At 42.2% G+C, this 26,917-nt stretch overlaps 1 protein-coding gene across 2 annotated transcripts; it reads left to right on the plus strand.

Annotated features, from left to right (window-relative positions):
* Positions 1-3,138: 3,138 nt before the first annotated feature.
* LOC139376026 (fatty acid CoA ligase Acsl3-like) lies at positions 3,139-25,337 on the plus strand. Of its 2 annotated transcripts, XM_071118106.1 has the most exons (16): positions 3,139-3,306; positions 9,007-9,065; positions 9,188-9,733; positions 9,995-10,172; positions 10,281-10,390; positions 11,233-11,371; positions 12,044-12,194; positions 12,469-12,592; positions 12,737-12,808; positions 13,013-13,152; positions 13,727-13,899; positions 14,094-14,168; positions 14,358-14,549; positions 14,687-14,801; positions 18,690-18,847; positions 19,044-25,337. In XM_071118106.1, the coding sequence occupies exons 3-16, from the start codon at positions 9,371-9,373 to the stop codon at positions 19,199-19,201; spliced, it is 2,148 nt and encodes a 715-aa protein (XP_070974207.1). In that variant the 5' UTR covers positions 3,139-3,306; positions 9,007-9,065; positions 9,188-9,370; the 3' UTR covers positions 19,202-25,337. The 2 variants fall into 2 exon arrangements, with proteins under 2 accessions (XP_070974207.1, XP_070974206.1); XM_071118105.1 differs by lacking the exon at positions 9,007-9,065.
* The last annotated feature ends 1,580 nt before the right edge of the window (positions 25,338-26,917 follow it).

A 26,917-nucleotide genomic window follows, 5' to 3' on the forward strand; every position in this document is an offset into this window, starting at 1 on the left:
GTACAAATCTGTCGTTCTGAACAGGCAGTTAACCCACTGTTCCTAGGCCGCCATTGAAAATAAGAATTTGTTGCCTAGTTAAATAAAGGTAAAATAAATAAAAACAATGGTAGTAGCTCTCTGGTGTCTGGCAGATTCACAATGATACTAAGAAAATGTTCACAAGGGCAATCTGTCACCTAGTAATGGACAACGTATCTGGTGCCTCTAGTGCCACAATGGAGGCAGAACATCATGGAAAAGTGACTCTCCCAGCTGAAATTTGACCAGTTAAAGTGGCCTAACAGAGAGGCATCTGTCTTAGCCACTGGATTTGAGGAGGCCCGGAGTGATTCCAGTTCTTCTCAGGCTGTGAGGCAAAGGGAGGTTCAGATTCCTCCCAAAGATCACCAAGTTCAGAATAACCTCAAGGTAGGCCTACACCAGAAATGCACATGCAGCATGGCCTCTGCAGAAGTCAGGACATTCATACTTCTTGCGCTTCGCAGAGCGGTTGTGAAGGAAGTCAAAGAAGTGAATTTGTGTTTATACAGGACGTACCGCCCCCAATCATGTCAATGCGGAGCTATATGAAGCCCTCCACATTGTTACAACATTTGAGAGGCGCACAGCGAAGTGGTACGGAGCTTGATTTGCATGCCTCTGCATTCCTCCGGAGGTTCCGCAGTTGCGGCGGGTGTGCTTCCAAAGGAAGCCTCAGACCACATTTTCAGATCAAGCATAAATTGGCTTTTAAAATGCCGAGGGCTCCACATATCTCCATATACCTCCACATTGACATGATTGGTTGACGGTAAGTGTACATCCTGTATAAACACAAACTCAACTTTTTGACAACTTACTTGACAACAAACGTGGAGAACTTTGATGATAGACTATAAGAACAAGTCCTCAAATAAAAAAACATTGTTATGATACCCCGTGTTGGGTTTTCAAAGACATGAATATGAGGGACTGGGGATATATGCTGTAAAGAGGTCAATGCAATGCAGACCATCGGGGATAGAAGGATTGGCGCACATTCAACAAATCTGATCTAACAAATTAATATTTGTCTAATCCGTCATTATTAATGTTTTGTAACAGGCCCACAATATGGTTACTAAAATCCGATTTGACTATATTTGGCTGTTTTTGCTGCGTAACATTTAGAATTTTTGAAAACGTGACTGCTAAATGCTAACTCCCATTCATATAAACTGGTAGCATTGCTAGCATACAGAAATTAGTGGTGGTAGTCAAAGCAGTTTTTAACTGTAATGCAGTTGATTGATGACGATGACATAAACATGTATTGGGGCTGACATCCATACAAGCATTATACTCCAAATTTGACCTGAACATAGTGTGAAATAGACATATAAACAATAGCCTAATTGTAAGTTCATTTTGCTGGAAGGTAATGGGGAGAATTGGGACGGAGATGCAGCTTGGAAAAAAGGCGCAGTCTTTTTACTTTATGCTATCTTGTCTGAGCTCCTATGTCAAGCACTGGGAAACGGACTCCAACATCTCAGAAGAGGTATGGTCTTGTCTTTTTGTTTAGCCAGTTGCTTGTAATTAGCTGGATGGCTATAGAGATTAGCCCTGAATCACTAGATTGGTGCAGTGCAGACCAATTTATTGGATGCATATGGCAGCTTCCCGAAGTGCAAGAAGTATGAATATTCTGACTTTCGCAAAGGCCACATCACAGTAAACGCTGTACAGCCACTGCAGACATCAGATCAACCATGCAGAGCATTTTATTGCAGCCAAAAGTCACCTGCATCCATGTGTGATGCACTGAAAAGGGGTCTATAGCACAGAGTTTCTAAACCCAGAGATGCAACATCGTGAGACTTCCAAGAACGCTTGTGAAAGACACCAAATAGACCAAGCCAGGGTTTAGGGTTTGAGAAGTCAATGAGAGAAGTAAAAAAGTACTCCTTAGTTCTACATTTTCTCAAAATCTAAAGGCACAACCTAAATTCGAGCCAATGTCTTAAGTAGTTGAACATGTTATTACTCCAACCTTGTGAAAGTGACAAACTGACACATAATTTTCATCAAAAACAACTTTATATCAAAGGAGTGCCTTTGACATGACGGCCTGGATATGCACAGTAGGGCGCAAGATGACCGTTAGACCCGATGATGTGCTTCTTTCTACATATGAGCTTAGTTAGCCGACATTACATGTCGACATTACATCTCCTACAATTGTATTCTGGGATTTATATTGGAAAAGCAGTTTTATCTTCATACTGTATTGTCTTTGTCTACAGACTTTCGATCAACGTTTTCCATGTTTGTTGTCAAGGAAGTTGTCAAGGAAGTAAGTTTGTGTTTATACAGGATGTACCGCCCCACACTACCGTCAACCAATCATGTTAATGCAGAGCAATATGGAGCCTTCCACATTGTAAAAGCCAATTTATGCTTGGTTTGGAGGTTCCATAACAGGTTGTGACAACACTTCCTTGACAACTTGCTTCAGAACAGCTCTGCTCTGCTCCATGAAGTGCAAGAAGTAGGAATGCCCTAACTTCTGCAGAGGCTGTAAAAGACTCTGCATGTTCAATCAGACATCTGCAGTGACTGTACAGCATTTGCTGTGGTGTGGCCTCAGCATTCATACTTGTGCTTTGCAGAGCAGAACTGTTGTGAAGGAAGTTGTCTTGGAAGTGAGTTTGTGTTTATACAGGACCTCCCACCTCCATCTAATGTGGAGCTATATGGAGCTATATGCAACATTGTTGCAAAATTTGTGACTCATGGCAATGTGGCATGGAGCTCGATTTTGGCCCCTGCAAGCCTCTGGAGGCTCCACAATTATGTCACACCCTCCATATGGAGCCTCTGGCACACATTTTCAGATCAAGCATACATTGGCATTTATAGATCATCAGATCATTGCACTGGTCTTGCTCTGGCGTGCTGACCCTCGTGAAGTCGTGAAGTGGTACATTATCATCATCATCATCATCATCATCATCATCATCATCATCATCATTCGGCAGGTCCTCCTCTCTGAACGCCAGTAACCCCGTTGACATCACTGCTGCCTCTAGCACGCGCCACTTTCAGCGGTCCAATCGCAGACAGGAGAACTGCCTCTGTCTTGACAACTTTTCCCCCATCACTTCCGGGCTGATAACAAGGGCCATAGATGCCCGCAGATTTCCACTACAATCTCTTAGTTTGATGTATACATTGGCACCATTGCTTTGATGTTTGGGCGTGACATGATGACAAAAGCCAGCAAATTATTTTTGTATTGACGAAATTATTCCAAGAGCCGCGAGAATAGCGGGCGAGAAAGAGGTGAGATTGCATTGTCTGTGCTCTCGATTCTTGCAGATGTGCTGCAATGTTAGCTAGCTAACGTTAGCTGGCTAGTAATTCTCTTTCGTAGCTTGCTACCTATCTTTCGACAGATCAAATGTTATTCTTTGTAATTGGAATGAGACCAATGCCAGCTGGCTTTGGTCGAAACGTCTTTTTGGTATTAGTTAGCTTGTGTGTCTCTCTAATCCACAGCACACCTGTAATGCCGGGCTGATGATGGTGATGCTAACGTCGATAGCATTTGATAGGCGCTGTCTTGAGTCCCTCCACCTGTCTGGCAGCGTTAAAGTAAGCTACTATGTAGCTAGCTAGCATAGACGGTGGTTGTGACAAAAGGGATTCTTCATGGCATTTTGAGTGTATTGATCTACCCATTTATGTCACGTTTGATTGCATTTTATTAGGGTTGTTTGTTAAATAACGTAGGCTATATGTTTCTGTGTGTTTTATCTAACTAGCTAACATACCGGTAGCATAACAGATAGCTATGGTCTGACTGTGTGTGACCCAGGATGGTCAGGTACCTTGATTTGATTAACCTATGCCAGTATGCCAGCAACTGATGCTATGGCACCACATGAGCCATAGTTCATGTGCAAACTGTTTATGATGACGCTGGTGGACAGTGGTGGATTTCTCCAGATTATCTGTCCTTTTTTGTTTTTAATTAACAACAGACACTATCTCTCAAAGACTCTAGGAATGTTGTCTTTACTTTCTGGTCGAGTGAAGGTAGACAGTTTACACATGCCTTCTGGGTGATTGAGAGTTCTGTTTTTGAGATCAGAACCAGACTTGACCTAGGCTTTCCCTAACCATAACGAAAAACAATGACTCATTTGTTTATATTTACTGGAGTAGGCCTAACTAGATATTTCTGTGCTGTTAGGCCTGAATTTCAGTTTGCATCCCATTAAGCCATATGGTCTGTCAGCCATTATTACTGTGTCATGACTCATGTACATGGAGACACAGAGTAGCCTAAAACTTGACTGGTTGGTCTTCTGAGGTATGTCCTTAGGCAGTTATTAGCGGGCAATTCCACAGTAATAGAGTGACACTGAGAGACAGATTTTTTTTTCACTTTAAAATGTACAGTGCATTAGGAAAGTATTCAGACCTCTTGACTTTTTCAACATTTTATGTTACAGCCTTATTCTAAAATTGATTACATTGATGAGGGTGGAAAAAACAATCTACACACAATACCCCATAATGACAAAGCAGAAACAGGTTTAGACATTTTTGAAAATGTATTAAAAATAAATATCTGAAATAATACATTTACATAAGTATTCAGGCCCTTTACTCTGTACTTTGTTGAAGCACCTTTGGCAGCGATTACAGCCCAGAGTCTTGGGTATGACGCTACAAGCTTGGCACACCTGTATTTGTGGAGTTTCTCTCATTCTTCTCTGCAGATCCTCTCAAGATCAATCAGGTTGAATGGGGAGTGTCGCTGCACAGCTATTTCTAGGTCTTTCCCGAGATATTCGATCTGGTTTATGTCCAGGCTCTAGCTGGGCCACTCAAGGACATTTTCCTGAAGCCACTCCTGCATTGTCTTGGCTGTGTGCTTCGGGTCAATGTCCTGTTGGAAGGTGAACCTTTGCCCCAGTCTGAGGTCCTGAGTGCTCTGGAGCCGCTGAAAAACATCCCCACAGCACGATGCTGCCACCACCATGCCTCACTGCAGGGATGGTGTGAGGTTTCCTCCAGACGTGAAGCTTGGCATTCAGACCAGAGAATCTCGTTTCTCATGGTCTGAGAGTCTTTAGGTGGCTTTTGGCAAACTCCAAGCTGGCTGTCATGTGCCTTTTACTGAGGAGTGGCTTCCATCTGGCCACTCTACCATAAAGGCCTGATTGGTGGAGTGCTGCAGAGATGGTTGTTCTTCTGGAAGGTTCTTCCATCTCCACAGAGGAACTCTGGAGCTCTGTCAGAGTGACCATTTTGTTCTTGGTCACCTCCCTGACCAAGGCCCTTCTCCCCCGATTGCTCAGTTTGGCCGGGCAGCCACCTCTAGGAAGAGTCTTGGTGGTTCCAAACTTCTTCAATTTAAGAATAATGGAGGCCACTGTGTTCTTGGGGACATTCAGTGCTGCATATTGTTTTTGACCATCCTTCCCCAGATCTGTGTCTAGACACAATCCTGTCTCGGAGCACTACGGACAATTCCTTAGATCTCATGGCTTGGCTTTTGCTCTGACAAGCACGGTCAACTGTGGGATCTGATAGACAGGCGTGTGCCTTTCCAAATCATGTCCAATCAAGAGAATTTACAACAGATGGACTCCCAACAAAATTGTAGAAACATCTCAAGGATGATCATTGGAAACAGGATGCACCTGAGCTCAATTTTGAGTCTCATAGCAAAGGGTCTGAATACTTATATAATAAGGAATTTTTGTTTTTATTTTTTATATTAAAAACCTGTTTTTGCTTTGTCATTATGGGGTACTGTGTGTAGATTGATGTGGAAAAAGTTAACTTAATCCATTTTAGATTAAGGTTGTGATGTAACACAATCTGGAAAAAGTCAAGGGGCCTGAATACTTTCCAAATGCACTGTATGTCAAGTAAAAAACAATGATTGCACATTTCCAAAAAATGTAACAAAAAACACATTTACTTGAACAAGGTGCAGATGCAAGGTTTGGTAACAGAATGGCAGTTTGTGCTATTTGTGCCGTGATTCTGTTATCAAACTTTGCATCTGCACTGGTCTTCAAGTAAATGTGTTTTTGTACACATTTCTGTGGAAATTGTTAAGTTGTCCATGTGCAGAGTTGTAGTGTTTGTTGAACTTTGCAGTCATCGGTTTTTGCTTGACATACATTTTTAGAAATTTGAGAAATCTGAGTCACAGTGTCACACCATTACCATGTAATTGCCCTAACCTCTAGCCTCTACTATAGAGGCTGGACCTGTATATCTGCTCTCGGGTGACAAAGCCTTGAATTTCTGGTGAATGAATCAACAGAAATTTGACTAAGAGCTGTGGTACTTTGCATCAGTAGCTTGACTATTTTATAGTATTCTGACTTGGTGATGTGTGCATCAACATCATAGGCTGCTGGTTTAAGAGTCAAGAATGCACGATCATTGACCGGGGTACAGACAGAGTTCTCTTCTGGAAGGTCATGGGTTAGTTTAGCCTCAGCCTAGCTTCCCACACAACGTGTACGAATACCTACTTATTAAGGGAAGTGTGTGTAACAGGGTTATTCTACTTCTCTACATGCACAACTAGGCCTATAGTCTCCCTTGAGGTTAATTACTTTTTATGGAACAAAATCTCTTGGGAGGAAATCTAGCTCAAGTATAGTAGCAATGCTCTCAATGTGTTATGGAACCCAATCCTAGTTTTGAAGCATGAACACTGAGATAAGGCAAAGGGCTCGACAATTGCAGAAAGATATACTAAGATGTGATCAAAACAACCACAGATGGTTGAATCACAGCGGTATGGATATAATCAGTTATCTCTTCAATGAAGCATTTGTGATGGTAGTAATTAGAGGTTGACCGATTAATCAATCGGAAATCAGTATTTTTGGGCGCCGATTTGCCGATAAAAATAAATAAATATATATATTTTTTATACCTTTATTTAACTAGGCAAGTTAGTTAAGAACACATTCTTATTTTCAATGACGGCCTAGGAACGGTGGGTTAACTGCCTCGTTCCGGGGCAGAACGACAGATTTTCACCTTGTCAGCTTGGGGAATCCATCCTTGCAACCTTACAGTTAACTAGTCCAATGCAATAACGACCTGCCTCTCTCTCGTTGCACTCCACAAGGAGTGCAGTAAAGTAAGTTGCTAGGTAAGTTGCTAGCTAGCATTAAACTTATCTTATAAAAAACAATCAAACATAATCACTAGTTAACTACACATGGTTGATGATATTACTAGATATTATCTAGCGTGTCCTGCGTTGTACATAATCTGACCGAGTATACAAGTATCTAAGTATCTGACTGAGCGGTGGTAGGCAGAATCAGGCACGTAAACATTCATTCAAACAGCACTTTCGTGCGTTTTGCCAGCAGCTCTTCGTTGTGCGTCAAGCATTGCGCTGTTTATGACTTCAAGCCTATCAACTCCCGAGATGAGGCTGGTGTAACCGAAGTGAAATGGCTAGCTAGTTAGCGTGCGCTAATAGCGTTTCAAACGTCACTCGCTCTGAGCCTTCTAGAAGTTGTTCCCCTTGCTCTGCATGGGTAACGCTGCTTCGAGGGTGGCTGTTGTCGTTGTGTTGCTGGTTCGAGCCCAGGTAGTGGTGAGGAGAGGGACGGAAGCTATACTGTTACACTGGCAATACTAAAGTGCCTATAAGAACATCCAATAGTCAAAGGTTAATGAAATACAAATGGTATAGAGATAAATAGTCCTATAAATACTATAATAACTACAACCTAAAACCTCTTACCTTGGAATATTGAAGACTCATGTTAAAGGGAACCATCAGCTTTCATATGTTCTCATGTTCTGAGCAAGGAACTTAAACGTCAGCTTTTTACATGGCACACACACACTTTTACTTTCTTCTCCAACACTTTGTTTTTGCATTATTTAAACCAAATTGAACATGTTTCATTATTTACTTGCGGCTAAATAGATTTTATTGATGTATTATATTAAGTTAAAATAAGTGTTCATTCAGTATTGTTGTAATTGTCATTATTACAAATAAATAAATCGTCTGATTAATCGGTATCGGCGTTGAACAATCATAATCGTTCGACCTCTAGTAGTAATACCGTAAAGATAAGTACGAGATTCTACAAACCATAAACAATAGCATAGCCCCATGCACTGTAGTCTTATCTAGCAATAGTAGCCTAATAGTAGTAGTAGTAGAAAATGTTGTTATTATTACAAAGAAGGTCGGTAGCACAGGTTGCCAATCTGTTTAATACCAAATAGAAATGGTTTCCCCAAATGCGGATTCAATCTTTAAATACTGGACTGGACTGACATGTTGTAGCCTATTGGGGAATGGGGAAATTCACGTTGTTAATATTTGAAGAAGTGTCGTTCTGATGTTCGGCCCAGGGTACAGTAATATTTTCTGATCAGGTTTAGAGAGGTGTGGATGGACATGGCTAGGCCTAAAGGTTTTTGTTTGTTATTCCACTGCAATAGACCACGTATTTGTTTCCCAGCAGTGGCTGAATATCCTTTGTAAACAGTTAATTATTTCAACCACAGTTATGCTTTGTGTAACGGAGACCCACCAAGCCCAACCCAACCCCAGGTCGTATTTGTTAGGGAACATCGTAGTAAAAGATTTTGCAACAGAAAACAAACATTTGTATTTCTTATTGGACAGGTTTAAGTCGTCCCACCCTGTTTCTTCCATTTGGTGCCAAATGAATGACCCACCCACCCCTGGCTTTTGTGTCCTTGTGCCAGAGAGAGCGAGAGAGGAAGTGAACAGGAATAGTGCTGCTGACCAAGGAAGAGGCTGAGGAGAGAATAGGGATGTGCCTCCTCCCCAGACATTGATTTATCACATTTTCCTGCCAGTCTACACCCTGTCCCTGCAGCTGGCTTGTGCAGATAGTATACAGACCCAAACACAGGATGGTGCAAGATACACAACCCAACAATACAGTTTGGTAGAGCTTTGTCTGCATGCCATATTGTTGATTGGTTGTTGTTTTGTAGGTTCACCGTTGATTGGGTGTTATCTGATACCTGCTTGCCTAGCATGACTGCCAGTATTGGTACGTTACTAATGTTTTGTTTGAGTCTCATTTAATAACAAAACAACATTTGATCTGTCTATCCCTCCCACTCCACCGCCTGTCTTCATCTCTGACGTGTGTTGTCTGTTCTCTCCCTACAGGTAACCTGACTCTTCTACCGAGCAGCGTCTGTTAGTCCAAGCAGATCCACCAAAGGGACCACCAGTGCATGACAAGGAACACAACCAGTCTCCAAAAGAAGTATCTGGGTGTGTCCCTCACCCTTCCTGCCCTGCCCACCTCAACTGACTCCACCCCCTGAACCTTGAACCCTGACCTGCAAGATGAAACTGAAAGAGGACATGAACCCGATGCTGCTGCAAGTCTTCCGCTCAGTGGTCTGGGTCTGCTCTTTCATTACCTTCCTGCCATGGTACTTCCTCTCGGGTGCCGGCACCAACCTAGACCGGGCACGGCGGGTCAAGGCGCGGTCGGTGAGTGGGCGTCCAGCGGGCCCTTACCGGGCGACCAACCAAGCGGGCGGTATCCATCAGAAGCTGGTGTGGTCCTTGCACCTGGGGGTGGACACCCTGGACAAGGTGATGGTGCACGGGGCGACCAGGTTCCCAGAGAGGGACTGCCTGGGCACCAGAGAGGTGTTGAACGAGGAGGACGAGCTCCAACCCAACGGGAAGGTCTTCAAGAAGGTGAGGAAGAGAGGGGAAAAGTGGATTTGAATAGCTTTCTGGATGTAATGTGTGATATGTTGTGTTTTATGTTGTGCATGAGAAAGCCTCCTCACTGCTGTTGCAGTAGTACTAGGAGGACATTAGATGGCACTGTCTGACCACTTTTGAACGCTGCAGAGGTTGTGTATGACTCTGGTTTTTATAGTTAATTGTAGGATAATAGTGCTGTCGGTGTGTGACTGTTTAGTAGCGCACTACTAGTGTGTGTTATTTGTGAAGGTTATCCTAGGGGAGTATCAGTGGATGTCGTACGAGGAGACCTACCAGGCAGCAGTGTGTTTTGGCAGTGGTCTGGCTGCGCTGGGCCAGAGGCCTCAGTGTAACATCGCCATTTTCTGTGAGACCAGGGCTGAGTGGATGATAGCAGCACAGGCCTGCTTCATATACAACTTCCCATGTGAGTGGTTATGTGACAGACCGTAACACACATTATAGCAGCACAGAAACACACTCACACACCTTCTTTCATAGGATGAATCTCTAACCCAGTGTGTTATTCTACCAGTGGTGACGTTGTACTCTACTCTGGGCGGAGCGGCCATCGCCCACGGTCTCAATGAAACAGAGATCACCCACATCATCACCAGCAAAGACCTGCTACACAGCCGTCTCAAGGTAGGCTCTGCTCGCCTTGTCCTGATTACTTCCTGCGATGCCATATGAGACAGTACAAACTCCAGCCAGATATTGAAATATGCCCACATTTTAAATGGTGTTAACCCATGTCCTGTTATGGCAAACTAGATGGTTTATATTGAAAATATGCCCACATGTTATGAATACGTTCACCCATAAATCTGCATTGGAACTAGGGCTGTTAAAGTTAACGTGAGATGTTTATCGGCTGAATGTTTTGGGATGCTGTTAATTGCGTCTCCATTTCTTCACCGCATGGATCCTTTTAAGCGTACGTGTTTCTTCACGGACCATTTTAAGAGCTGAAGATCGTGTGCCTCTAGCCACAATCATGTAGAAGTTACGCCAAATATTACCGGACCAATGTCTTTTCTTCGGGATTCGTGCGTGTGTCGCGGGCCGTTTGAAACTACTCGTGAGCCTCTCTTTTTTTGTTTGTTTTGTTTAGCTAGATAGTCATATGCTACCTAGCTAGCTAGCAACCTGATAACTTGTCCCCTGACTAGGCTATGCACACATCTGGCACAGGAAGAACTGAAAAATAATAGGATACTCAAAGAGATGCTTAAAATGTAGGCTGCATATGCAAGAGTGGTGTGTGTGAAGTTCTCTGAACAGTACAAATGGTTACAGTATTTTCTTAAGTGTTGGACAAGTTTAACATTTCTTTGTATCCATAGAGCCAGTTATTTTCTTTCCTATAGTCACACGTATTTACAATGCCTGACGTCTGTCCAACTGCAATGTAGTCGATCTCAAACACGCATTTGACTTACTCAGTCAATAGCTACTTACTCTCTCCTCCTCCCCTCTCCTCCCAGGCGATCCTGTTAGAGGTGCCTCGGCTGCAGCACATTATCGTGGTGGACAGTAAGCCAACCAGCTGGCCTGGCTTCCCCCGCGGCATCATGGTCCACAACTTGGTCGCCGTGCAGGAGCTGGGCTCTCGACCCGACAACAGTAAGGCGGGAGGGTGGGGGTGGGTAGGTTGTATGTTGTATGTTGGGGTCTATGTGATGTGTGACACGGTATAGTACTTCTGCCCTGTGTTCTTAGTGACTCTGTACCCATATGGTGATATGTACCCTCTCTGTCATTGTCTATCAGATTGTATTAGCCCTGTGTTCTTAGTGACTCTGTACCCATATGGTGATATGTACCCTCTCTGTCATTGTCTATCAGATTGTATTAGCCCTGTGTTCTTAGTGACTCTGTACCCATATGGTGATATGTACCCTCTCTGTCATAGTCTATCAGATTGTATTAGCCCTGTGTTCTTAGTGACTCTGTACCCATATGGTGATATGTACCCTCTCTGTCATAGTCTATCAGATTGTATTAGCCCTGTGTTCTTAGTGACTCTGTACCCATATGGTGATATGTACCCTCTCTGTCATAGTCTATCAGATTGTATTAGCCCTGTGTTCTTAGTGACTCTGTACCCATATGGTGATATGTACCCTCTCTGTCATAGTCTATCAGATTGTATTGGCCCTGTGCGTGCTCTCTTGACAGAAAGATATCCGTACTCTGATGCTCCCGCATTGTGCAATGTTCTGACCCGAAGGTCTTGGTCTGTGTGACCTCTAACCTCCCTGCTGCTCCCCTCTCCCTCTATGTGGCTGTGTGTAGTGGCGGTGGCACGCCGGCAGCCCCTGCCCTCTGACATCGCTGTCATCATGTACACCAGCGGCTCCACCGGCATCCCCAAGGGTGTGATGATCTCCCATAGCAACATCATCGCGGGCATCACGGGCATGGCAGAGCGCATCCCAGACCTGGAGTACGTACAGAGCACTAGGGTGTCTTCTAGATTCTCTCTCCTTTTTTTCCCCCTCTCTCTCAATGCCTCTTTCCCCTCATGTGCCCAGATCACTGTCTCTCTTTTTCTCTTTTCATTATTCTCTCTTTGCCACCTTTTCCCCTATAGTATGTCAACCTCTCTCTCTCGTTCTCCTCTCGTCTCTCACCTCCTCAGCGTCTCCTTCCCTCTGTAGTATGTTGTGTGTCTGTATGTTTGGCTGTTGAGTAAAATGGTTTTGTTTCCATTCGTGCAGTGAGACAGACACCTACATTGGGTACCTACCGCTGGCTCATGTTCTGGAGCTCAGTGCAGAGATGGTGTGTATCTCTCACGGCTGCCGCATCGGATACTCCTCCCCACAGACGCTAGCAGACCAGGTACACACACACGCCAAGCACACACAAACCAATAAATAATCCCACGCATGCCAAGCACCACCACCAGATCTCTTCTAAGCTCTCTTCCTGTTCTCTGCCCTCTCACTGATCCACTCTCTCTTTCCTCATCTCTCTCCATCCCAGTCGACAAAGATTAAGAAGGGCAGTAAAGGAGACACCAGTGTTCTGAAGCCTACACTCATGGCTGCTGTACCTGTAAGCACCCAATCAGACCTCTTTTACATGTCCTTGTCTCCAAAGCTACCATAAAATATATAAACGGTTAATATTCAGTTAAATTAAACACCAGTGCAAATTCTATGACCTGAGTAAGATACACAGAACGTTTTGGCATGGCCCCTTTAATTGAAGTGGTATTTTTCCTCTTTCCTTCTCTGTCTCTCTGTCTCCCTCCTATAGGAAATCATGGATCGCATCTATAAGAATGTGATGACCAAGGTGGAGGAGATGAGCAGTGTGCAGAGAACCCTGTTTGTGTTGGCTTACAACTATAAGATGGAACAGATGACCAAGGGCTACAGGACCCCGCTCTGTGACAGGTAACACACACCTGTTGCACAGCAAACAAACAAACGAATGTGCGCACACACACACACACACACACACAATGAGTAATGATTGATAGACTATAATTCCACTTTTTCCCCTTTCACTTGCTCAGTGGTGCGCACAACAAACAAACCAATACTCTCGATGTAGCTTGGGGCGTTGCTGTGGGGGGGTTCTTGCATTAAAAAGAAACATACGGTCACACAGATTTTTACTGTGTGGTGAATGACTTGTTGTTTGCCTTGGTGTTATAGTTACAGTGCCATCAGAAAGTATTCATACCCCTTGACTTATTCCAATTTTTTTTTTTTTTTATGAATTTGTATAAAAAAAAATGCAAAGAACATAATTCCACTTTGACATTATGGGGTATTTTGTGTGTAGGCCTGTGGCAAAAAAAATCTCAATGGAATTCATTTTTAATTCAGGCTGTAACACAACAAAATGTGGAAAAAGTCTGGGGTGTGAATATTTTCTGAAGGCTCTGTATCCTCTGACTCACTGTCATATCCTCTTTTCAGACTTATTTTTTCTCTCTCTCCCCCCACCGCTCTCTCTCTCCAGTCTGGTGTTTAGGAAGGTGCGCTCGTTGTTAGGAGGTCACATGCGGGTGCTGTTGTCAGGCGGCGCGCCCCTTTCTGCTGCCACACAGCGCTTCATGAACATCTGCCTCTGCTGTCCCGTGGGCCAGGGCTATGGCCTCACTGAGACCTGCGGAGCTGGCACCATCAGTGAGAGTAAGAGGGAGGGTTAGAGGGAAGGTAGATGAAGGAGGTCTAATAAGAAGGGAGGGAGGATGAAGGAGAGGGTAGGATGTAGACTCCCGCTGCCTGGGAGAGCGGGATGGGGCGTGATAGAGAGAAAGCCAAGTGATTGTACACACTAGTGTGCTATGCTATGTTCTCACACTTATTTTTTCACTCTGTGTCAGTGTGGGATTACAGCACAGGCCGGGTCGGAGCTCCTCTGGTCTGCTCTGAGATCACCCTCAAGGACTGGGAAGAGGGTGAGTACATGGCATTGGGACTGTAGAATGGGTGATAGTAGGGGAGGGCTGGGAAGAGTACAGGTGAGACTGGAGGGTGGATTTCGGTGGGTTGGGCCGGGAGGTTTGAGGTTAGTGGGGTTGGGGGCTTGGGTGAATTGGAAGGGGTGGTGCTGAAAATAGCCCTCATCTTCTCCTTCTCATCCCCAGGCGGTTACTACAGCACAGACAAGCCCAACCCAAGAGGTGAGATTGTGATCGGCGGGCCCAATGTGACCATGGGTTACTACAAGAACGAGGTGAAGAACCGCGAGGACTTCTTTGTGGACAGCAACGGCCAGCGCTGGTTCTGTACGGGAGACATCGGGGAGCTCCACCCTGACGGCTGCCTCAAGATCATCGGTGACGAACCAGGCGACCAAGAGAACATTCTAGACTAGAGACCCCTAGCTTAGGCGCAGAACATGTTCTCATCAGTAGTGGAAGGGGGATTGTGGTGTGTGTGTGTGTGTGTCTAATAGTGTGTTCCTCTTGTGTAGACCGTAAGAAGGACCTGGTGAAGCTCCAGGCTGGGGAGTATGTGTCTCTGGGGAAGGTGGAGGCCATGCTGAAGAACTGCCCTTTCGTAGACAACATCTGTGCTTACGCAAACAGGTAATCATTGTATATATATGGACATACTTGTTGGATGCATTTTCAGTTTGTTTGGGTTGTTTCGGATTATTTTTGTGCCCAATAGAAATTAATGGTAAATAATGTATTGACATTTTGGAGTCACTTTTATTGTAAATAAGAATAGAATGTTTCTGAACACTTCTACATTCGTGTGGATGCTACCATGATTACGGATAATCATCATTGAATTGTGAATAAAAAGTGACTCCAAAATGGCCCTACATTATTTAGCATAATCTGAAACGCAAACAAAACAAACTGCAAATGCATCCCATAAATGTGTTGTGTGCTAGGAATTTGGGACCAAATACTAAACTTTTGACTACTTTAATAAACTACAAGTGAATTTGTCCAAATACTTGAATCCTTAAAATAGGGAGACTAGATATATAGTGCATTTATTTCCAAACAGAAAACAGGTGTGAAAACACCCTAAAATATAAGGTGACATTCTGTACTGTTGCCTCATATGAAACACTTGGTCTCAAATCCAAAATGCTGGAGTACAGAACCAAATTAAAAGTTTTAGCGTCACTGTCCATATATATACTGTACATAGGGGATTTATTAGGATCCCCATTAGCTGCTGCCAAAGCATCACATGAAACATGACATAATACATAGGACAAAACATTATTAGTCAAGGACTGAAATACTTCCATATAAAACGTGTCACACATCCTGCATATCACTACATACAGGATTCAGAAAGTATTCAGAACCTTTCCTTTTTTCCCCAATTTTCTTTACTTTACAGCCTTATTCTATAACAGATTCAATTGTTTTTCCCCCTCAATCTACATGCAAAAACTGGTTTAGAAATCTTTGAAACTGAAATATAACATTTAGATAAGTATTCATACCCTTTACTCATACCTTGGTTGAAGCACCTTTTGGCAGCGATTGCAGCCTCGAGTCTTCTTGGGTATGGCGCTACAAGCTTGGCACACTTGTATTTGGGGAGTTTCTCCCGTTCTTCTATGCAGATCCTCTCAAGCTCTGTCAGGTTGGCTGGGGAGCGTTGCAGCACAGTTATTTTCAGGTTTCTCTATAGATATTAGATCGGGTTCAAGTCCGGGCTCTGGCTGGGCCACTCAGGGACATTTAGACTTGTCCCAAAGCCACTCCTGTATTGTCTTGGCTGTGTGCTTAGGGTCGTTGTCCTGTTGGAAGGTGAACCTTGGCCCCAGTCTGAGGTCCTGAGCGCTCTGGATCTGTTTTTCATTAAGGATCTCTCTGTACTTTGCTCTGTTCATCTTTCTTTTGATGCTGACTAGTCTCCCGGTCCCTGCTGCTGAAAAACATCTCCACAGCATGATGCTGCCACCACCATGCTTTAAAAAAATGATTAGTATTTTTTACTTTACCGTAGGGATGGTGCCAGGTTTCCTCCAGACGTGACGCTTGACATTCAGGCCAAGGAGTTCAATCTTGGTTTCATCAGACCAGAGAATCTTTTTTCTCATGGTCTGAGAGTCCTTTAGGTGCGAAGCGAAGCGGGCTGTCATGTGCCTTTTACTGAGGAGTGGCTTCCGTCGGGCCACTCTAACATTAAGGCCTGATTGGTAGAGTGCTGCAGAGATGGTTATCCTTCTGGAAGGTTCTCCTATCTCCACAGAGGAACTCTGGAGCTCTGTCAGTGACCATCGGGTTCTTGGGCACCCCCCTGACCAAGGCCCTTCTCCCCAGATTGCTCAGTTTGGCCGGGCGGCCAGCTCTAGGAAGAGTCTTGGTGGTTCCAAACTTCCATTTAAGAATGATGGGGACCTTCAATGCTGCAGACATTTTTTGGAACTCATCCCCAGATCTGTGCCTCGACACCATCCTGTCTCTGAGCTCTACGGACAATTTCTTCAACTTCATGGCTTGGTTTTTTGCTTTGACATGCACTGTCAACTGTGGGACTTATATAGACAGAAGTGTACCTTTCCAAATCATGTCCAATCAATTAAATTTACCACAGGTGGACTCTAATCAAGTTGTAGAAACATCAAGGATGGTCAATGGTAACAGGAATAAAATGTATTTAATAAATTTTAGAATAAGGATGTAATGTAACAATGTGGGAAAAGTGACACACTATCTACGTCTAATACATAGTACAATACAGTATATATCAAATGGGTCTCTCTTCACAGTCCCCTTTGTGCAGTAATGTGTTCTTTAATCTGTTTTTTTTAGTGGTTTTATTGTTAGCTAGCTTTTAGTTTCTGAGATATTTAACACCAGCCTATTGCTAGTTACCCTTTCTAAAACTGACTGGAGCTCTATGTTAAGTGCCTGAGTTATTTATTTTACTACTGCTGCCGACGTGTATACTGTTGAGACATCAGCGTACAGACACACAGGCTTTATTCAAAGTCAGTGGAATGTCATTTGTAAAAACAAAAATCAATAATAGTCCTAGCTGGCTGCCCTGCGGTACACCACAGTCAAATGAATTTGCATGAGTGTGGCTTACATTAACGAAAACCCTCTGTTCTATTAGATAAGTAACTCAATCCATAATAAGGCAGAAGATGCAAATCCATTACACCTATGTTTTTTTCCAGCAATAGGTTATGATCAATGACATCAAAAGCTGCACTGAAGCCTAACAAAACAGCTTCCACAATCTTCTTACTATTAATTTCTTTCATCCAATCATCAGTCATTTGTGTCAGTGCTGACCTTGTTGAGTGCCCTTCCCTATAAGCATGCTGAAAGTTGTTTACTGTAAAATAACATTCTATTTGATCAAACACACATTTTTCCAAAGTTCACTAAGCACTTGTAACAGGCTGTTTGAACCATTTAAAGGGAGCTCTGCTATTCTTGAGTAGCGGTGACTTTTGCCTCCTTCCTTGTCTGGGCGCGCACTCTGTTTTCTAGTCTTTAATTGAAGATGTGGCAAACAGGAGTCACAATGTATTCCATTACCAACCTCAGCAATTTACCACCCAGGTTGTTGGTACCAGGGGGTTTGTCCTTATTTATAGATAGCAACAATTGTTTCACCTCTTCCACACCCACTTTTTGGAACTCAAAACTACAGTGCTAGTCTTTCATTATTTGGTCCATTATGCGTGAATATGAAGGCTCAGCATTTGTTGTTTGCCTGTCAAATGAAGTTTGCTAATGTGGTTAGCAATATCAAAGGGTTTTATGAACAAGCCATCTGCCGCAATGAAGGATGGAGCTGAGTTTGCTTTTTTGACTAGAATTTTATTTAAAGTACTCCAGAGCTTTTTACTATTATTCTTTTATATAATTTGTCTTTGTTCCATAGTATAGTTTATTCTTGTTTAGTTACGTGATTTCTCAATTTACTGTGTTTGCCAGTCTGCTGTGTTGTCAGACTTACTTGATATTCCCTTATTATCTCTCTCTTTGTCAACTCTTTCCATCTCTATTTCTGTCTCCATCTCCTGTCTGTGCCATCCATGTGCTCTCTCTCCATCCTATATCCTGGGGGTTCCCAACCTTTCCCCCCTCATGGACCCCTATTTCAACGAGATGTGTTAAATGCACCACCAGGTTCCTGTAATTCAACGTAGTTTAACATATCTATTGTTGGGTGTGCTATTACATGGTAATAATCTACGAAATCAAGTCTTGCCCATATTTGATGTTATTTCCCTACCAAATATGTTGTAATATTGTAATTCCCCCCCCCCCCCCCCCCCCCTCAAATCAATGAGGCCCTGCTATTCCCCCAGGACACTTTGGCGACCCCTAGGTTGGGAACCACTGCTCTATCCTATTCTGACTCATCTTTCTCTCAATCTCTAAACTCATAGTATTATTATTAATCTAATAATATAAAATGGAAATACAGATCTACTGTATTGGCTTAATAAAACTCATGCTACTTCCCTCCTCTCTTAGTGACCAGTCATATGTGATTGGCTTTGTGGTGCCCAATCAAAAGCAGCTGACAGTGCTGGCGGAGCAGAGAGGGTTACAGGGCAGCTGGGAGGAGATCTGTAACAACCCTGACATGGAAAGAGACGTCCTCCGCATCATCACCGAGGCCGCCCTGTCAGGTAGGATGGAGGGAGGGAGGAAAGTAAGCGTTAGTTAGGGAAGACTGGGGAGGGAGGGAAGAGGAAATGGGGAAAGGGGAGACTGATAGAGAGAGGAAAGGGGTTTCTGGTTGTATCAAGAGTATTGTTTCTCCTCCTAACCCTCACCCATCTTCATGGTCATGACGTATCTAAATTCCAGTGTTGTTTCCCACAGCCAAACTTGAGCGCTTTGAGATCCCTAAGAAGATCTGTCTTAGTGCAGAGCCCTGGACCCCAGAGACTGGCCTGGTTACGGACGCATTCAAACTCAAACGTAAGGAGCTCAAATCACATTACCAGGATGACATCGAAAGGATGTACGGTGGCAAGTAACACACACACACACTCTCTAAGACACACACAGGTAAAGACATATGCAAGGAACCTAAAAAACACTACCACGATCACATGGAGACTGGAGAGGATGTACGGCGGCAAGTTAAACCACACACACACAGAGGGAGAGAGGAGGAACGACCCATTGTACTTTCTCAACCTCTTGACTTCTCTTCCGACTAGTTACAATCAAACGGAAAATAACTCTGGAAAATAACTGTCAGTCAATCCAGACCCCCAACAAAGACGGAGAGGCCAAGCCAGTTGGAGTGACATCCGTTGCTTCTCTTCTTCAAAGGTTTTTCTGGGTCTGTGTGTTGCTATGATGACGATGGCATCGTTGTCATGACCCGGTCGGAGACACAGGAAATTACAAGTTTGTACAAAAGACTGCTTCGGGCACTATGTCCATGCCACCCCCCCCGGCATGTGTGTAGTCCAGACACCCGATGGGAGACTGGTTTGTTGTTGTGTTACTGTGGCCTGAGTCGTGTTCATTAGGCACCAAACGGAAGAAAACTGACACAGGGAACGACTACCTAAACTTGTCCAAAATAAACACTTGTTTTCCGTTGCAAAATGTTTTGCTACAGTAAACACCAATGAATATGACCCTGAAAAAGGAGGCCCTTCGGTTTAAATGTCCCATATCCAGGTTTGAGTCTATGCAGGGATCTCTGTTCTTGTATATGTTTTTTTTTTGGGTGTAGTGATATTTGTTGTTCTGTTCATGTTTCATTACGGTTCTTTAACTTATACGGTTTGTCTTCATTCGCTTCCGAAGCCCATTCAATGAACATCCTGTGTCTGAGAGAAATCAGTGTTTCAAAGCCATGAAAGATTTTTTTAAAGCAACTCGCGTTCTTAATTTGCTTTTCTTATATTTTTCTGAACGGTTTGTTTCTCATTTATATTGTTTTTTCTCCTGGTTCTATTCTATTTCTCTATTGGTTCTATTCTATGGAAGAGTATGTGTTTAGTGATTTGACTAGATGAAGTCCTGTCACTCTTTTTTTCTGTGTGTTAGTGATGTAATCTCCTTCTGGCACTGTTCCTCTGTGGCTGGCTGATGTGATGTGCCTAGGTTGGCTCGTAGAACCTGTTTGTCATAAATAATCAGTGTTGGGGAAACTACTCTGAAAATATAGTTTACCAAGTTACCAATTACTTCATACTGGAAGAAGTTAGGATACACTAAAGCTACCCTTCAGAAAACTATTTCAGTTAGGTAGAATATAGTTAACTGCATATCTAAATCTGAAATGTCAGTGACTACAAATTGCAAGACAGATCACCCTGGAGTCAGATGTTAACAGAATGTGTAAATTAGCCTATTAAAAACAAAAACTGTTTAAACTGTTTAATTAGGCAGATCTGATGCTGAAAAAGAAAATTATTTTCTACTTCCACCATACTACATTTTTTGTGAAAATAAATTATGTAGCCTAGTTCCAGTAGTTAGCTACACCACTACATGGCAAAAAAGTAATGAACTACTGAAAACACTACCTACATTTGAATTTAGTTCACCACTAAGCTACTGCAAAATGCTGTTAAATTACTAGTTAAACTACATGTAGTTCACTTCTCCCCATCTATGAATAATGTAGTCTGATCCTTTGACTATTATTGGGATGCATGAGTTAACCAGAGCAAGAAGAACTGATCTGGGACCAGGTTAGTAATGATGGTGAAGTGTCCAAGGTGGCTACAGGGAAGTAGAATGAAGTTGCCCCCAAAGCTAAGTTTTTCTTGTCTCCCCTGTGGTTGTGGTTAGGTTGTGGAGAGGATAAGCTGATCCTTGATCTGTGCCTAAGGGCAACTTGTCATCATGGGCTGTCAATCCTACTGAGGCTCTTATTTCTATCACTTAACCAGCTGGGGCCAGTATGTAAATATGTGTGTGTGTGTATATATATATATACAGTTGAAGTCAGAAGTTTACATACACCTTAGCCAAATACCTTTGAACTAAGTTTTTCACAATTCCTGACATTTAATCCTAGTAAAAATTCCCTGTCTTAAGTCAGTTAGGATCACCACTTTATTTTAAGAATGTGAAATGTCAGAATAATAGTTGAGCGAATGATTGATTGATTTCATCACATTCCCAGTGGGTCAGAAGTTTACATACGCTCAATTAGTATTTGGTAACATTCCCATTTTAAATTGCTTATTTTGGGTCAAATGTGTTGGGTAGTTTTCCACAAGCTTCTCACAATAAGTTGGGTGAATTTTGGCCCTTCCTTCTGACAGAGATGGTATAACTGATTCAGGTTTGTAGGCCTCCTTGCTCATACACGCTTTTCAGTTCTGCCCACAAACTTTCTATAGGATTGAGGTCAGGGCTTTGATGTCCACTCCAATACCTTGACTTTGTTGTCCTTAAAGCCATTTTGCCACAACTTTGGAAGTATGCTTGGGGTCATTGTCCATTTGGAAGACCCATTTGCGACCAAGCTTTAACTGATGTCTTGAGATGTTGCTTCAATATATCCACATCATTTTCCAGTGTAGTCATTGTTAATGTTGTAAATGACTATTGTAGCTGGAAACGGCAGTTTTTTTTAATGGAAAATCTACATAGGCGTACAGAGGCCCATTATCAGCAACCATCATTCCTGTGTTCTAGCGGCACGTTGTTAGCTAATCCAAGTTTATCATTTTAAAAGGCTAATTGATCATTAGAAAACCCTTTTGCAATTACGTTAGCACAGCTGAAAACTGTTGTTCTGATTTAAAGAAGCAATACAACTGGCCTTCTTTAGACTAGTTGAGTATCTGGAGAATCATCATTTGTGGGTTCGCTTACAAGCTCAAAATGGCCAGAGACAAAGAACTTTCTTCTGAAACTCGTCAGTCTATTCTTGTTCTGAGAAATTGCCAAGAAACTGAAGATCTCGTACAACGCGGTGTACTACTCCCTTCACAGAACAGTGCAAACTGGCCCTAACCAGAATAGAAAGAGGAGTGGGAGGCCCCGGTGCACAACTGAGCAAGACGACAAGTACATTAGAAAGTCTAGTTTGAGAAACAGACGCCTCACAAGTCCTCAACTGGCAGCTTCATTAAATAGTACCCGCAAAACACCAGTCTCAACGTCAACAGTGAAGAGGCGACTCCGGGATGCTGGCCTTCTAAGTGACCCCAAACTTTTGAACAGTAGTGTATATATAATAGTGTCCAAACGTACAGCTAGGGGTGTGTGTGGTTTGTGCGTGTGCTGATGTTTGGGTTTGTTTCTGTGTGTGTGTGTACTTACTGCCCTGAGCTTGTTCCAAGTTCCCCATTTTTCTGAAGCCCACTGGATGCCCACTCACATGATCTGTGTCAGTCTGTTACCTTTCAACGTTTTCTCCAGTAAAACAATGGTACCTACCTACACCGTATGCTGCTCAACCAGGTCTGTAGCTCCATAAACCATATCACATGAACTATCTGGCTCCGTAAACCACAAAACCGTGTAAAACTGGCTCAAACCTGCCATGTTACTCCTGAAAATGATGTCCAATGTAACTCAAGCATGTCTCCAAGAGAACCAATGAATTATAGTCCAGATCTGTAGTTGTTTGGAAGACTGTGTGTCATACACTGGCACTGTCTACTCCATTGGACCCTTCTGATATTACAGTAATACATCCGCCTATTTCTATGTTACAGCTCTGTTACTATGATTGATGAAATACAGATAAAATGTGCAATACTTATACGAAACACAAATTCTAAAACTAAATGATGTAATGGGAAAATGCAGAGAGAGAGCCCCTCCACAGTGTATGAATGTATGGGTGCGGGCCTGTCTCTTTCCAGACAGACAGAAGGGCAGACAGTAAACATTGTTATACAAGTAGTAGCGTAGTCTCTATCGAGTGATATTAGTGCCAACAGAAATGTAATCTGAATTCAATCATTTTAAATGTAATCAAATTTGTTGGACCTATTATGACTAAATACCAATTTTTCTGGATTGTGAAAGTACTGTGCTGATGACGATACCCAATTATATTGGGAACTCTGTAGTGAAGACTAATATTTTGGCCTTAAATGTTGTGAATGTAAAAGAAAAGAGACACTAATCAGGTTTCCATCCGAGCTTCTTATGCGAGTAAAGTAGGTCAGATAAAAAATGTCACGACAAGCCTGATGGAAACAGGAAATTTCCAAATGTTGACACAACTAAATACGCCTGGCGTGGGAACTTTTTGTGTCAAACTAATTATGGCGGTGGAAACGCCTTTATGTGCAAATATTGATATAATAACCATCATGTATGTCTAAGTAAACTTGGAGTCGTGGAATGGAATGTTGTGTGGTCCTCCCACTACGACTCGGAAAAGCATGCAGTTTATTAGGCTACAGATGAAATAAGTTATGATGAACTTCACAGGGTGGTGAAAGTGCGCATTGATGAGCTTGATGCTCTTTTCCAATAAATATTCAGCATCTTATTCTTGTGACTTGATTATCGATGACTGGCTGCCATTCGACAAATAAAAATAACCTCACTCTTTTGTCCCTAATAATCTCATGTGTAGGCTATACCTGCACTTTATCTGCAAGCTGTTGTTTAGAGTGCAAGTGCCAAGCCCAGTGTGCACATTCACCATATAATGCAACGTTTATTGTGACAAAACCATCAGTACAGTTTAAAATGCGATGCATTTTAAAATATTTTTTATGTACACTATGTCATCACGCACAGCCTTTTGTCTATAACAAGTCAATTTGATGGAAACACTGGTGGGAAACTGTACATCTTTTTATGCAGATTTTAGAATATTTGCATGAAAATCTGTCACTAATTGGATATAACTTTTAGCTAATGATGAAGAAAAAGGTACTGCAGGTGAACAGTGATTTGGGTTACATGATTCCTTGTGAATATATTTACATTAGTTTTATCGATAAGGCCAACATTTCCCAACTTTGATTAGGTATTTGTCAAGTTATTTTGGATACGCACTTCAAAGGTATGTCAGACATCCTTCCCCAAAAGGACCTTTCTATGGATTTAATTTCAGGAAGATCAAAAACAAACTTTGGGTCATATGTATAGGCTGCCATATTGTATCTGTTGTCTGCAAATTAATTACTGTGTTTGATTTGTGCAATGTACAGTCTAGAAGAGGAACAACTTGGGTATTCAATATTTTGTCAACGGCTGTACATTTTGAAATGTATTGACTTACATTTCTTGTATTTGGGATTGTAGGCGATTTAAAAAATAAAAAAAAATTAACAAGGGTCAATAACACTAGTGGTTATCCTTAGTCTCAACTGGAGTCTTCAGCTGTCCCAATTAAACATTTCATCACTTGATTTGTCAACAATTCTGGGCAAATAATATTGTGAAGTCCAAAGACAGTTTAGTCTGGTGAATTTGAATGATTTTATACTCGTTATCTGTGAACACAGCTCTGGTACACTCACAAATCCACTGATAGTATGAACAAAGTCAAAGAAAGTTCCCTTCTCAGAGGTTTGATATCGCTTGGAATATATCAGCATTCAAACACTCCCCTGTTTTGAGTCTAAAATACTGCTACTGTTTACGAATGGGGAACCCAGATGCAGGCTAGTTCCCTTCTTACATTTCCTGATATTTCCTTCTCTGGACATTTCATTGGTTCATTGTATTCAACTCCCAACCAGTCGATCCAGTCCGCTGCTCTGCTATCCCATACCAGCCTACAATTGGTGGGTTGCCTTGTTACACGGGTCAGAAGATTTCTGCATGGTTCATAGGAATATACAAAGTGCTTTGTCCGAGTGTTTGTCTCTGAGGATACACGTGTATATACATAATGTGTCCTAGTAGTGACATCATCCACAAACTACTTTGGCATCCTTCGGTACATCAGTGTGGTGTACAGATGAATTTGACCACTCCTATTGTTTCTCGTACTGTAAATATGTTGGGAGGGGAAGGGTTTATATGATCAAAGCTTTTGAAAATATACCAGTTGTACAGGTGTAATACCTCTGTTGTTGACCAGTTTTTGGGGTCTTTATCATTCTCCTTTTGTGTGGGTTACTGGCCTTTTCACAAGTGTCTCGTTCCTTATTTATTTGTAATTTGGCCTTGTCAAGAAAATACAAGTTTGTGATTGGTATAAAAATGATCATATATACATGTGTTCCGTTTCATTCATAGTTATGGGGATTATATAGATTCTTGTGGGTGTCTTTTTGAATGATTCTGTACATAACACCTGTACATTCCATCACAGACAGTGACCCTCACAACGCTCCTAAGGTTAGGAGGATTAATGTAGCAGGTTAGGAGAATTAGGTTAAGGTTAAGAAAAGGGTTAGGGTTAGCTAAAATGCACAAAAAAAGATCAACTTTTGATGTCAATTTGACAAGCTGGATCCCTATTAGCTATGACCAGCTTGAGTAGAATTGTCTTGAAGCTAGCGTTTCTATGGCAACGAAGCCCAGGAAGAAGTGTGTTTCAAAAATATATATAAACTAGGGTACCGGGGAGGAATTCCTACACCGGATATCTTGTTACAGCTGTTAAGTCATTGATAATCTGCCATTTTTTTTGTCATTTCATTAAGTTATAAGCAGGGTCATAGCTATATTCAATAAAATTCACAAGTTGATTTAACCCTTTATCATGGTCGGTGTCTTGACGGATTTGTCCAAAATCGTATGGCATAAAACATTTACTTTTCTGTTCTTGCATTTATGGCAGTATAAATTGTTTTTGTGTCATATATTAAGCATTAATCAGTTACATTAGACATTGAACTTGAACCATGTAAGAATTCTGAATCTAGCTGTGTCACGAGATTGTATTTTAAATATATATACATATATATAGCGATCTCAGAAATGCAGTGTAACTACGTAACATTTTGTGTCTCCTTATGTTACTTGGTAAAAACAGTTTGTGCACACAAATCCAAACTAATAAATGCAGTTGAAAAAGCAAATGCTTCAAACCCGAAAGAGACACCTTGATACTTCAAACCTAAATTGATGCTGTCATTTACGTGGTTCATCAAAAATGAAGCATACTTGTTGGATGCAGTAGAGGTGTCATAAAACCTAGCGGTCCAAGGGGATTTTATGGAAACATTTCAAATAAGGGCTGTTTCGTGTAGGCTACCCTGGTGTGCCGTTTCGATAATCATGTAAATCTCTCTCGGACACGGTGACTTTTGTCAATATATTTGGCTCTATTTACTCTGATTCGAAGATGCACATTAGCATCAAAGTAGACATCATGCAACACTACAAATCCCTGCACGTGATCTGTAGCTGACACCAACAGGTTTGTGTCAATTTAAAACTTGCACAAGACAGTTCACAGAATTTTAAAGAAATGTAGCCAACAGTTAATCCACAGGTTCTTTTCGGTTTCTTCCAGATCACAACATGTTGTAGTTCTTTATGATAGCCACATTAGCAGCTAATTAGCGTTTCATTTTTGGGGGTAAATACAGGCGAATACAGTGGGGCAAAAAAGTATTTAGTCAGCCACCAATTGTGCAAGTTCTCCCACTTAAAAAGATGAGGCCTGTAATTTTCATCATAGGTACACTTCAACTATGACAGACAAAATAAGGGAAAAAATCCAGAAAATCACATTGTAGGATTTTTTATGAATTTATTTGCAAATTATGGTGGAAAATAAGTATTTGGTCATTTACAAACAAGCAAGATTTCTGGCTCTCACAGACCTGTAACTTCTTATTTTCTTC

This window comes from Oncorhynchus clarkii, chromosome 20 (assembly GCF_045791955.1).
Source record: "Oncorhynchus clarkii lewisi isolate Uvic-CL-2024 chromosome 20, UVic_Ocla_1.0, whole genome shotgun sequence".
NCBI lineage: Eukaryota > Metazoa > Chordata > Actinopteri > Salmoniformes > Salmonidae > Oncorhynchus > Oncorhynchus clarkii.